Below are 14,005 nucleotides of genomic sequence, written 5' to 3'. Positions count from 1 at the left end.
CAATCAGAAACAAGTCTGGCTAATTGGCTCTGCCAAAGCCATTTTCCAAAAAAAAAAATACAAAAATGTCTACAAACCAAATTTAGATGCAGAGTTAACAAAGAAAAAAACGAAAGACAACAAAGAACAAACAAACTGGGCCTAGAAAAACTGAAGATTCAGGAATGTAAAGAGAAGTTCGAACAAGGAGTCGCAAATGAGTTAAGGACGCTAGCACTGCACTCCAAAGAGAGCAAATGGAGTAATATCAAAACATCAGTACTGACAGCAGCAGCGTCCAACCTGGGAAACAAGAAAATGGAGAGCATAGGAGCATGGTTTGATGACGAGTGCAAACAAGAAATAGAGGAAAGAAGTGAAGCACACAAAATGTACATAACAAGAATAACACGGGAAATACGAACATAATTTGAAGTGGCAAGACGGAAAGCAGACAAGATATGTAGAAATAAAAAGAGAGCCTATAAAAATGGTCAAATAGAAAATATATATATATATATATATATATATATATATATATATATGTAATCTTTAGACCTTCTACCCTCTCGGGTGTAGGTATAGAAGAAAATGAAAGAAAATTTAAAAAACAACGAAATTAGAGGGGCTTACGAATGCCTTATAAAGACAAAAAGTGGGTATAAACCTCAGACAAGTCTATGCAAAGATGAAAGTGGACAAATAATCAGTGACCAACAGAAAGTCACAGAAAGCTGGAAGAATTATTTTCCGACGCTACTGGGACACAAGTGTTATGGAAGATGAAATGGGTACGAACCATGTAAAAGAGAATGAAGCAGAAGCTCCAACCATAGAGGAAGTTCTCGAAGCTATTAAGATCCAGAAAAACAATAAAGCCCCGGGAGTTGACTAAATACCAGCAGAACTGTATAAGGTAGGTGGCGACCACCTGGCACGTCACATCCACGAGCTCATCAAAACATATGACAGGAAGAGAAAATACCCGACGACCGATCTATAAAAAGGAGACAAACTCCAGTGGAAGAACTACCGGGAAATTTCTCTACAATGTTTAGCAAGACGGGCTTCCGACGGGGAAGATCGACACTGGTTCAAATATTCACAGTCAAGCAGATCTTGATCAAATCATGGGAACACGACATTGATGTTCACAACGTGTTTATAGACTTCAAACAGGCATACGACTCAAAAAAAGGAACAAACTATACTATATATTGGCTGAATTGGCAATACTACTATGGCTAATTAGACTCATTAAAGTCACAATGGATGAAACTCACGCATGTGTACGAATACAAAACCACCGGACAGACTTTTCAAAATTTCGCAGGGACTAAAGAAGGGAGATGGCTGGCCCCAACATTGTTTAACCTGGCACTGGAGTATGCGGTCAGCCAAATGCAAACTGGACGAGGAAACCTTCTGACGAACCGAACGGTTCAACTGGCCGCTTATGCCGATGATATTAACATTATGAGTAGAACATCAACGGGAGCACAAGAAACATACGCAGAGTTAAAAATGCAAACAAAAAAGCTAGGTCTGGAAATTAACACAGAAAAAACAAAAATAATTCTACAGACGAGAATAAATATAGTCCCACAAAACATTATACATGAAGATGACATTGAAACAGTTGGAAAGTTTACATACCTGGGAGTAGAAATATATGCCGACGGATCAGAAGATGGAGAAATACCGAAAAGTATAACGCAGGCAAACAGAGCTTATTTTGCCCTCTCCCATATATTTCGGTCTAAAAGTGTCCACAAAAATACAAAGATGAGAATCTATAAAACCTAAATTCGACCAATAACATGCTATGGCAGTGAAGCATGGGTCCTGAAAGAAACATACAAAATCAAACTCGACACATTCGAAGGGAAAGTACTGAGGAGAATACTAGGACCTGTGAGGGAAAACGTAATCTTCAGAAGTCGATACAACAATGAGCTCTATCAACTTTATAAGGAAACACCCCTGTCAGACTTCATTAGAATACAAAGATTGTAATGGGCCGGACATGTGATAAGAGTGGGAGAGGATAGGCTACCAAAACGAGCACTGAACGCTAGAATGCCAGGGAAAGAAACAGGTTGGAAAGCCAAGAAAGTGCTGGGAAGACACAGTAAACAGCGAGACACAAGCCCTTTTAATAGTCCGTGTATGGAGAAGAGCAGCCATGGACAAACAAGGGTGGAGGCAAAAAATAAAGGAGGCCAAGGCTCAATTTGGGGTGTAGTGCTGTAGAAGAAGAAGAATTTAAAAACGTATTATTCCAATAAATAATAAAAGCTCTTTCTCGGCAACTCTCTCTCTCTCTCTCTCGCTCTCTCTCTCTCTCTCTCTCTCTCTCTCTCTCTCTCTCTCTCTCTCTCTCTCTCTCTCTCTCTCTCTCTCTCTCTCTCTCTCGTATTAAATAGCTTCAAAGGTCCATACCGCGCTAACTAAGCTTAACAATTCTATACATAGTAAAAAGTGACAAAAATAAGCCGAGAACACAAGGCAGACCAATAATTATTATTGATATTAAGAAAAAATCTTTTTCAGGAAATGTCAAAATTTACATTTAGAACGGTCATAAATAGTAACGCCACTGCATAAAGGAAAAGAGCGGAAACATCTCGTAACGCGTAACGCCTTTCTTGTAAACGGTGTCGTGGTTCTCCTTCTCTATTTCTATTACTCACTTTCGACCCGTTACCACGAATAAGGGAGAAAGAGTCGAAGATGGTCGAATTCGCAAATTGCTGCTGTTAGAGCGTAAGGATTATGTATTGTTGATTGGGCCTCGACCATAGAGCACGTAATTGTTTTTTATTTTCACCGCAGACATTAGGCTTCATGTATCTTTTGTTTGTTGAAATGACGGTTTCAGGTTTGGACTCGTAACAAGAGTTTTTTAAGTAAAAACGTTTTACACAAAATAGGGCGGTCCAATAAATACTTGGCCTTCAAGACAAAAACGAAAATTTTGGAAAAGTGGTGATTTATTTCTAAACTTTGTCTTCTTTTAGCTCGATACACCTGATCTACCCGTCTGAAAGATACGTTTTCTCGAGGTCTGCAAAGTAGGCTTCCGTGGCGGTCATGAACTCCTCATCATCATTCTCTTTGTCTTATCCCTACGAGGAGTCGGCTTCCCTAATTGCATTTATCCACACAATTCTATCTTGGGTTATATCAATGTTAATCCCCTTTACCAACATGTCCTTCCTTATCGTCTCCTCCAGGTCTTTTTTGGTCTTTCTCTCCTCCTCCTTCCAGGAATCTGCACTTCAGCTATTCTTCGTATTGAGTGATTAACGTCTCGATGTTGAACATGACCAAACCATCTTAACCTATGCTCTCTCATTTTGGCATCAATTGGTGCCACACCTAGACTTCCCCTAATATACTCATTTCTACTTTTATCCTTCTTTGTCACTCCAATCATCCATCTAAGCATTCTTATTTCCGCCACATACATTCGTTGTTCCTCTTTTTTTTTCACTGCCCAACATTCAGTTCGGTACATCATAGCCGGTCTTATGGCTGTTTTATAGAATTTTCCCTTCAGCTTCATTGGAATTTTTCTGTCACAAAACACACCACTAGCTTGTTTTCACTTCATCCATCCAGCCCTAATTCTACTGCATGCATCACCATCTATTTCTCCATTACTCTGTAATACCGATCCTAGGTACTTAAAACTATTGCTTTTCACAATAGTTTCACCATCCAAACATATCATTTTATTTGTAGTAACTCCATCGTTAAATGAACATTTCAAATACTCTCTTTTTATTCTACTAAGTTTTAAATCTTTTTTCTCCAGAGCTTGTCTCCACTGTTCCAGTTTTTGTTTTAAGTCTCTTTCACTATTTCCTATTAACATTACATCATCAGCATACATTAGGCACCATGGAATGTTACCCTGTAGTTTCGCTGTTATCTGGTCCAAAACTAATGAGAACAAATAAGGACTAAGCACCGAGCCTTGGTGCAATCCTACTTTCACCTGAAATTTATCAATCTCTCCCACACCTGTCCTAACACTAGTCGTTACACCCTCATACATATCTCTCACAATCTTTACATATTCGCCAGGGACTCCTTTCTTATTGAGTGCCCACCACAGAATCTCTCGAGGAACTCTATCATATGCTTTCTCAAGATCAATGAATACCATATGAGCGTTGGTCTCTTTATTCCTATATTTTTTCATCAGTTGCCTTACAATGAAAATTACATCTGTTGTTGATCTGCCCTGCATAAAGCCAAATTGATTATCGGATATTTCGGTTTCTTCACGTATCCGTCTATCAATTACTCTCTCCCATATTTTTATGGTGTGGCTAAGTAGCTTTATAGCCCTGTAGTTTGTACATTGTTGTATGTCTCCCTTGTTTTTGTAGACAGGTACTAATATTCCGCTTCTCCATTCGTCTGGCGTTTGTCCAACTTCCATAATTCTATTAAATAGACCTGCTAGCCAACTTATTCCTGTCTCTCCCAATGCTCTCCATACTTCCGCAGGAATGTCACCTGGTCCGACTGCTTTTCCTTTCTTTATTTTTTGAAGCGCTTGAGCCACTTCCTCGTTTGTTATTCTGGTAACCATTGCTGTTACTGTCTCCGTTAACTCCACAGACTGTCTGTCAAGTTCTTTATTTAATAAACTGTTAAAATACTTTCTCCATCTCTTTTTGACATCCTTTTCGTGAATTAGTATTTTGTTATTTTCATCTCGGATACATCTAATCTGATTAAAATCTCTTGCTTGCTTTGCTCTCTGTTTGGCTATTTTATATATCTTTACTTCGCCTTCCCTGGTATCAAGTTGATCGTATAGGTTTGAATACGCTTCTGTTTTAGCTTTTGCTACTTCTACTTTCGCTTCCTTTTTGGCGACCATATAGTTTTGAAGATCTATGTCCGATCTGGTTTCTTGCCACTTTTTATATAATTTTCCCTTCTCTTTTATTTTTCCTTGTACTTCATTTGACCACCACCAAGTCTCTTTATCCTCAAACTTCTTTCCTGGCGTTTTCCCAAGTATTTCAATAGCCGTATCTCTAATAGTATTAGTCATTTTTCTCCAAATTGTGTTAGGGCTTCCTTTCATGTTCCAACATATTTTTTCTACTATTCTTTCGTTGAATAAACCTTCTTTCTCATCGTAGAATGAAGTAAACACTTCTGTTGTATATAGGTATATTATAAATTTATTAAAAAATTTTTTTAAAATTCATCCACAAGGGAGTGGTTGTACAAAACGTTTTCGGTCAAACTGACCATCCTCAGTGTAAACGTCCAGTGTACAAGTAATTGAAACTAGCCACTTGAATAGGTGTAAAACCTCAAAATAACATTATTTGAGGTTTTACACCTATTCAAGTGGCTAGTTTCAATTACTTGTACACTGGACGTTTACACTGAGGATGGTCAGTTTGACCGAAAACGTTTTGTACAACCACTCCCTTGTGGATGAATTTTAAAAAAAATTTTTAATAAATTTATAATATACCTATATACAACAGAAGTGTTTACTTCATTCTACGTTGTCTTAACAAAGGTATACAGCCAACTACAGGGTTTACCCTTTTAAAGTTCTTCTTTCTCATCTTTTAGCATCCACCATCTGATTTTTTGTGGTCCTCTCCGATATTTTTGTTTAGTTTCGCTTTTTACTTCGATGTTCAGAACAAGCAGCTTATGTTGTTGGCTTACTGTCTCACTAACTATTACCTTACAGTCCTTGCATTCACGTATGTCTTTTTTCCTTATCATAAAGTAGTCTATTTGGGATTTATGTTGTCCACTTTTGTAGTTAATAAGTTGAGTTTCTCTCTTTTTAAAGAATGTGTTAACATTCGCCATATCCAATGCTGTTGCTAATTCAAGCATGTCATCTCCAGCTTCATTTCTAGTTCAAAAGCCTAATCTCCCATGTATTGTTTCATATCCTGTCTTGGCTTGGCCCACATGTGCATTGAAATCCCCTTCGGTCATGAACTCCTCATTCGACGTAAATTTCTGTCTATCGAGTGACTTTTTCATGTTTGAAAACAAAAAGAAGTCGAAAAGGGCCACATCTGGAGCTTACGGTAGATGGGACAGATACGGAAGAAGTTGACATAGATCACACCTTGTGAATCCCAGAAAACGGTGGCCATCTCTTTCCGGCCAGTTGGACAGTCTTCGCCCTCTTCGGAGCACGTTTGCGGGGACACGTCCACTGTATCGATTATTCCTTGATCTATGGTGTATACTAGTGGAACCATGTTGCGTCGGCGGATATAAAACAACGTAAAAACTCCTTTGGATTACGCTAAAACAGCCTCAGACACTTGTCTGAAATGGTTTTATGGTTGCGTTTATTGTCCGGAGTGAGCAAATGCGGCACCCATCGCGCCGACAACTTTATTTTGCCCAAAATTTCATGCAGGAAAACTTCCTGTCTCAGCTATCTAGTGCATCTTCAGTCGGCGGTCTGCCAATGCGAGCTCGTGGATTTCTTTCACGTTATCCTCCTTGATAGTTATCTGATCCTCCTTATAGTCAAAACGTTGTAGTTGTTTTGGGGGCAGCTAAGTGTGACTTATCAAATACAGACGTGCGACCACGTTGAAACTCGTTCAACCAATTTTTGACGATCACCATCTGTTTGAATAATTATTCGAACATTTTAAAAACTATGGAAATATTTTTAATTCAGACAAGTTGAAGTCCATTTTTGAAATGTAACACTGCCAACAGTGTAAATATGTAAGAACAACAGTGTTAGTTTTAATGTGATGTGCCTAAAAAGACATATATTTTCGCAAGGTCTTTACCTTCACGAATTTAAGTATCACCCGCTTTTACCTTCCGACTAGTAGGGCAACCCTCCCCCTTTTTTCTCAGTGCTCAGCGTCACCTCAGACGGTCAACATGCAAGCTGTATGATCCAGACTCCAGCGCACCCTCGCTGTTGTCGTCTGCTCTAAGTAGCAATTGCCAAGATCCAGGCAGGATCCCGTTGGACCAATCAAGTGACATCACAACTCAGACAGTCAACAGTTAGCTTGCGACACTCCGTAGGACCCTCGAGCTGTTGCCATCTCCATGCAAAAGTATAACAAGTGAATCCGTCAAGGATAAAATGTTCTTCGGAAAAAGCAAGTCAACATCACTCTCTGTTTCGCATCCTCAAAGATTTCGTCAAGGAATCTTACGTGTCAAGTAAGTAAGTGTCAGGTAAGAAGAAGGCAATACCAAGTAACCGAAAAAGAAGACGCAACCTCTCTATTGCCGTTAATTTGGTCATAAACAGTTTAGTGTGCAGACGCGTAGATATTTTGAAAGACTCCTTTTACTCGTAAGTACTTTGTAGTTAGTAGTTTGTTTCTCTCGATCAACTAGTGTTACATTTATTTGTCTATATATATTCTTATGGTAATACATCTCTCTCTTTGTTAGAATGTTCTTTATGTGCGTCATATTGTTATGTTGTGATATTATTGTTATCTCAACACCATCGAAGGAGAAAAGACACTATACACAGCATCCAAGCGCCCTTTGATTTCGCTGCGGTATTTTTCTTTCAAAAAAGAAGAGTGAAATCAATTTTGTCATATATTTTTTCATTTAATAAAATCTTTACAGACTCAAAGCCCATAGTATGGCTTTTTTCACAACATGTGTAGCTAAAGATCATCTGTCTGGATATAGTCTAAAATCACTTTTATGAGAGGTAATACGATATTTAACTCGTTTAGTGGTCTGGCCAATGTATTGTTTGTCGCAATCAATACATGGTATACTGTAAACTACAAAAGACAGCAACTCTTTTGATGTAGTTTACAGTATACCATATATTGATTGTGACAAACAATACATTGGCCGGACCACTAGATGAGTTAAAGAACGTATTACCTCCCATAAAAGTGATTGTAGAATCAGACCAGACATATGTTCTTTATCTACACATGTTCATTGTGAATGAAAGCCATACCATGGACTTTGAGTCTGTAAATATTTTAGCAAATGAAAAGAATGATCACAAAAAAACTTTCTTGAGATGGCACTTTTTTTATCAGAATGATAGGGCAATTAATAAAAGAGCGGATATTAAACCAACCAAAAGTTAACAACATATTGACATAATTGTCTGCCAAACTTACACAATTTCTCTGTGCATACGTTTGAAATATCTTAACATTTAGTGGTTTTTAACATATAGTTTTATAGTTTTTATATAATTTTTAGGGTCGGAATAGCTCAGGCGGTAGTATGCCTGACAGCCATGCAGGTAGGCCGGGGTTCAAATCCCAGCGCCGACAAGAACATCTAGACATTTTTAAAAATATCTATAGGCCCCAGGTCGACTCAGCATGAATAAAATGAGTACCTTGGGTAAAACCAGGGGTAATAATAGGCGGTTGAAGCGTAGCACTGGCCCTGTTACCTTTCTTGTATACCGTAGGCCCAAGACATAGCATACTACCCTGCTATAATCACAAAGCTGCGTTAGATGTATAAAACGGGAGACTATTATTTTTATATATTTTTTAATTTTATAATTTTCATTCCACAATGCTCTTGTTATATCATACTGCCTATGATTATTTTTTTAACATCTATATAACGACATTCTCAAACTAATAAGTTGTTTTCCATACCTTATATCACCATTGTATCTTTAATATATTTGGCATACCGTATGCAATGGCATACCGTTCACCATACTCTACAGAACAGTTGGCGAACGTTATGCCAGTTGTAACCTCATACAGAGTAATAATTTTCGTGGTAGCGGCATAGTGCTATGGAATAATATTTCTTGGAAAGGACATACCAAACCATGGAGGTGATGGTGAGGTTAATAAAATTAATATTTTGTATTTCGATAACAATTTCTGAAGTGGAACTCGAAAAGTCAAATAAATTGAATTTCCAGCTTGTGGCTTATTTCTCAAGTAAAATAGTCAATTGCATAAGATGCCAGAAATATATTGTGCTTCAGCAGAGTTATTAAAAATAAGTGTGATAATGATTATGATTGTGATTACGATAACAAAATTTCAAATTTTATATAAAAGAATATCACGCAAGACGAATTTGTCAAAAACAAGGATCATGATATCAAGATTAATAATATTTTGTTCGTTGATATTCGTTGCAAATAAAGAGGTAAGTTTTATTTGACTTAATTTATTTTACTTTTCTTTACTCTTATTTTATTTCAAAACAAACAAATCAAATTGTGACTCATAATTTTTTAGGGTATGTTTCTATCAAATTGATCACCCGAACTGACAAGAGGGACTTATTGTAGACTCTTGCATTGTTTTCCATCCGTCTTTTTTTGGTGAATTAATCCTCATCCCAATCCAAACTGTCATCCGATTTTTTTAATAGAGAAAAGCCTATAGAAATGATCTGTTGCAAGTTCTTTTCTAGTAGTACCATGAATATGACGCTACCCACCGAACAAGATCTTCTTATTATTCCATTATATAAGCAATTTGGCTTGTCCATTGGAGGGTTGTTGCCTCTATCGAAGATTGTTACTTCATCTCTTGCAGGGTCAGCTGATACTTCTAAGTACAACGTGGCAATTTTTCTCATGCTATTTTAACGTGTATTGTGTCCACCATTCTAATGACGTGATTATTCCATCCTTTTATATATTAATTATCTACTTTAAGTGACATCTCCGCGACGAAGGTTGGCAATCATCATGGCTATTCTGACCTTCGAGGCAGCTGCTCTGAACAATTGCCTTGAGCTGCAACCAAACCATTGTCTTAGGTTCTTCAAGCAGGAAACGCATCTCCTTCCTACGCTTCTCCCACCCACTATTTTTCCTTGAATTATGTGTTTCAAGACGTTGTACTATTCGCCACTCATAAGTCGATTTATTGCATTTGGGTTTAGTCTCCATGATTCAGCTCCTTAGTAAAACACACTGTGTACATAACATTTAATTAGCCTTATTCTGAGGGCCAATGTCAGACCTTTGCTGCATACAATATTTTTCATTTTCACGAAGTTAGCACGTGCTTTTTCAATTCTCACTCTTATTTCTGCAGTATATTCGTTATTTGCGGTGATTATCGTTTCCAAGTAAGTATATTTCTACTCTCTCAATCTGCTGGCCCCTTAGGTACCGTTAATATTTCGTTTGTATTGTTGTTCTTGCTAATTTTCATAAAGATTTGTTTTCTGTAACGAAAGAGTCCGTATTCTCCATTATATCTTAATATTTTGTTCATTATTCTGTCTAAGTCTTCCAAGTTGTCGGCTATTATGACTGTTTCGTCGGCATATCTAATGTAATGAATTAAACTTCCATTCACTTTTATGACGACTGTCTCGTTTACCAAAGATTCCTGTATGATTTCTTTAGAATAAGAATTAAACAATAACGGCGACAGTATGCAATCTTGCCCGACCCCTCTCCTTATTTCCATTTCTTCTGACACTTCTCTTCCAGTTTTCAGATTTGATCGTTGGCTGTAGTATGATATCAATGTTACATCCCTCACATCCAGATTCTTGTTTTTGAGTACTTCGATAAGTCGGTCATGCTTTACCTTATCGAATGCTGTGATGTAGTCTATAAAGCATACATAAAGATCTCGGTTAACATCGAAGCATCTTTAGGGCAGCACGTTAAGTGCCTCTCTTGTGCCCACTTCATTCTGAAATCCAAAGTGGGAATCACCAATATCCATCTTCAGTTTAGCGTGTATTCTATTCTGGATGATTTTTAGCAGGGTTTTTAAGGTGTGTGACATTAGACTAATCGTTCGATAATCACTACATTCTTTGGCATTTGCTTTCTTTGGTAAACAAATAAATTCTGATATCAGCATTTCACGGGAAATTATTTCTGTGGAAAAGATTGTGTTAAATAGTTTGACTAAAAGATCTATATTTTTTCATTGACAAGTTTTAGCAATTCACTATATTTGTTCCGTCTCCATTAAAATGTTTCCTTGTTTGTCAGATAGTATGCTTGAGGTTTTTTGTTTTGCTACCCCAGATAATTCTTTAACTTTCTTATGGAGATTGAAGTTATCGTATGTGTTTTGTAAGTCTTTTATTACTTCTTCTTCTTCTTCTTCTTCAGATTATGCAGCTGTTGATACTGAGTTATGTTAATATTCTTTTGCCGTCTGTCCTTCATCATTTCCAAGATTTTTTTTGTCACCCAGTCTCCTTTCTTGTACGCACTCATTTATACCATGTACATGTACATGTACATGTACATTACAGTTTGTTCTGGTCTCGCCACTTCTTATTAATTTGGTTTCTCAGCGTGTTTCTTGCAATTCTTCTGAGTATTATCATTTCTGCTGTTTCCATCACTCTCTGTGTATTGGCTGTGCCGGGTCTTGTTCCTGATACGCACGTACGTGCGATAAAAAAAATTCAATGTTATTCTAGTTTCAAATATTTTTTTCTATACCTACCTATTTTTATAGGTCGTTTCATCCCCTGTAACTGAAGCACAGTCCGAAGACGATGATTTAATAGTTGAATTGGAGAATTTAGGCAAAATCCGTGGACATATTCTTCAAAGTTCTGAAGGAAGCAATTTCTATGCTTTTCAAGATATTCCTTATGGAGAATCCACAGCAGGAAGTAACAGATTTAAGGTAAAAATTTTGATAAGTAGTAATATAAATCGATGGAAAAAGAAGATGGTCCAGACTGTTATTTCCTTAGGCTAACAGTCTAAAGTTTTGTGCCATTTGCCTAAGGAAACAAGTGCCTAGAGCTACGCCTAACGCCTACGAAAATATAAATTAATAGAAAAATGTATAGGTGTAAGTTTTTCAATAATATGTGTAAACTAAAAACACAAAGATAAAATTGTTTTATCGGATATATTAAAATTATTTACTTTAGACCTTACCTACACCCGAGAGGGTAGAAGGTTTAAAGATTGTAATAATATATACTTTAGACCTTGAAAACTAAAATACAATCGGAGAGAACTTAAGATATCGCTTGATAGGAATGTTCTGATATGCATTTTAGTTTTTTTGATACGATTTGATTGATACCTTGTTGATATGATTAATAATTAACGTTTATTAACACAGTACATGAACGTAAAACACGGCGATACCGTGCACTTTTCAGGGTCATCTCCGAATTGCATGAAAATGGATTTAGGTTTTAATTACCCTTCACTTCAAAGTTGAACTTGTGTTGTTGGTTGCTTTTACTTGGGGGGTGATAGTCATTACTTTAAGATCATCACATGCCCAAATACATACTTTACGATTCTATAAACGACATACAGACAAAAATTCATTTCTATTTATATACAGTGTTTCTGCGTAACTTGGAACCATATGGGAAACTTTTTTAATATCAATTTTACGAAAAAAAGTCATTCTTTATAAAGTGCTCTGCATAGTCTAAGACCTTAGACGCAATCATCAGATATCAAATTTTATCAACAGTATGCGAGGTATGTCAAAAATATGAATTTCCCTCAAGAGTAAAGTTCCTTTATATTTCACAATATCGAAAATTGTTATTGAGAAAAGTTGTTTGTAATTAAAAATTATGTTATAATCTGCATTTACACTCTTCTAATTGAAAATATTTTTTTGAAAATTCCACACCTGTAATTTTGAACCAATCAAAATACGTTATTTTGACAGATCACCATGGCAACGGAGGTATTTTATCGGAAATTTTTTGCTCGTGGGGTACCCAACAGCGAATTATAGTGGAAATTTTTTGACGTTTACAATAACAGAACATTTTTGACAGACTGGTTTTTATTTGTTTACATAATTTAGTTTTGATTCATTTTCTATCACTTGTAGTTACTCAAAACTTTGTAAAATTGAAGAATATACTATTTTCTATCTTGAAATGGTATTCCCATGCAACTACAATGAGTAGAAATTACGAATTTGAAAGCCTAAATAATTGCTGACAAAGCTATGGCGCGCTATTAATCTGTTCATGCAGCTTTGGATTTTCAAATGCAAATTTGGTGTGGAATTTTGTTACCGAATACCACGCGAAGTCAAATTAATATCCGGAATTTTTTTTTGATCATGAATATTTTTATAAAATTTCCCTCGTCTGCGACTCGGGAAATTTTCAAAATATTCATGATCTCAAAAAAATTTCCGGAAATAATTTGACCTCTAGTGGTATTACTAGTGAAAATTTTCCTCAAATCACGGACTCCCAAAAGCATTTTTATTTATGATAGTTCCGTTATTATTAATTTTACGCAAAAAAGTTATTCTTTATAAAAAGTTCTGCATAGTCTATCAATCAAGATACAATTATAAAATATTAAATTTTGTCAATTTTATACGAGGTATGTCAAAAAAGAGTAAAGTAGCTTTATTTTTCACAATATTGAAATTTGTTATTAGAAAAAGTTGTTCAGAATTAAAAACTATGTTTCAATATGCAATTGCATTCTTCTAGTTGAAATATTGTGTACTATAAAGGTATTTTACTCTTTAGCGAATTTCATATTTTTTGACATACCTCGTATAAAATTTAAAAAAAAATGAAATCTTATTATTGCATCTTAGTTTTTTGACTATTCAGACATTTTTAGAAATAATAACTTTTTTTCGCAAAATTACTAATAACGGAGTTATCTTAAATAAAAATGATGTTGGGTATCCGTAAGTTGAGGAAAATTTTCAAAATTTATTTTTTCAATAGGGAACTTGCACATTTTTTGTATTAGGTAATAATGTTCAGTTTTGTATAAAAATGAGATTTACAAAATTTCACGCTTCAAAAACTCATAATAACTTAGAAGTACAATAAAGTCTTCTTTATCTTCAAATAGTTCAAACGACCCGTGACGTCACACAGTTTAACTATGTGGTTCTGTTTATGGTTATATTTACGTATATTCTTCTTCTTCTGCTTTAGTTTGTTGGCCTCCACCTACTTATGTATTTGGCCAGCTCGTCGTCGGGGAATAAAGGAAAAATATTTATATTCTAATAACATTTATCGTATGTCGTTGTAATAATCAGCCCTATTCTGTAAC

General features: G+C 35.9%; 1 protein-coding gene across 1 annotated transcript in view; it reads left to right on the top strand.

The window, feature by feature from the left end:
• The first annotated feature begins 8,957 nt into the window (after positions 1-8,957).
• The window catches only part of LOC126878757 (venom carboxylesterase-6-like), a 65,628-nt gene continuing 60,580 nt past the window's right edge, over positions 8,958-14,005 (top strand). The window contains exons 1-2 of the mRNA XM_050641635.1: positions 8,958-9,138; positions 11,439-11,612. Coding sequence (XP_050497592.1) covers positions 8,998-9,138; positions 11,439-11,612 — 315 coding nt within the window. The 5' untranslated portion in view covers positions 8,958-8,997. The remainder of the gene's footprint in view (positions 9,139-11,438; positions 11,613-14,005) is intronic.

Source organism: Diabrotica virgifera, chromosome 1, assembly GCF_917563875.1.
Source record: "Diabrotica virgifera virgifera chromosome 1, PGI_DIABVI_V3a".
NCBI lineage: Eukaryota > Metazoa > Arthropoda > Insecta > Coleoptera > Chrysomelidae > Diabrotica > Diabrotica virgifera.
The sequence above is the reverse complement of the archived record's forward strand: the minus strand, read 5'-3'. Positions and strand labels throughout refer to the sequence as shown.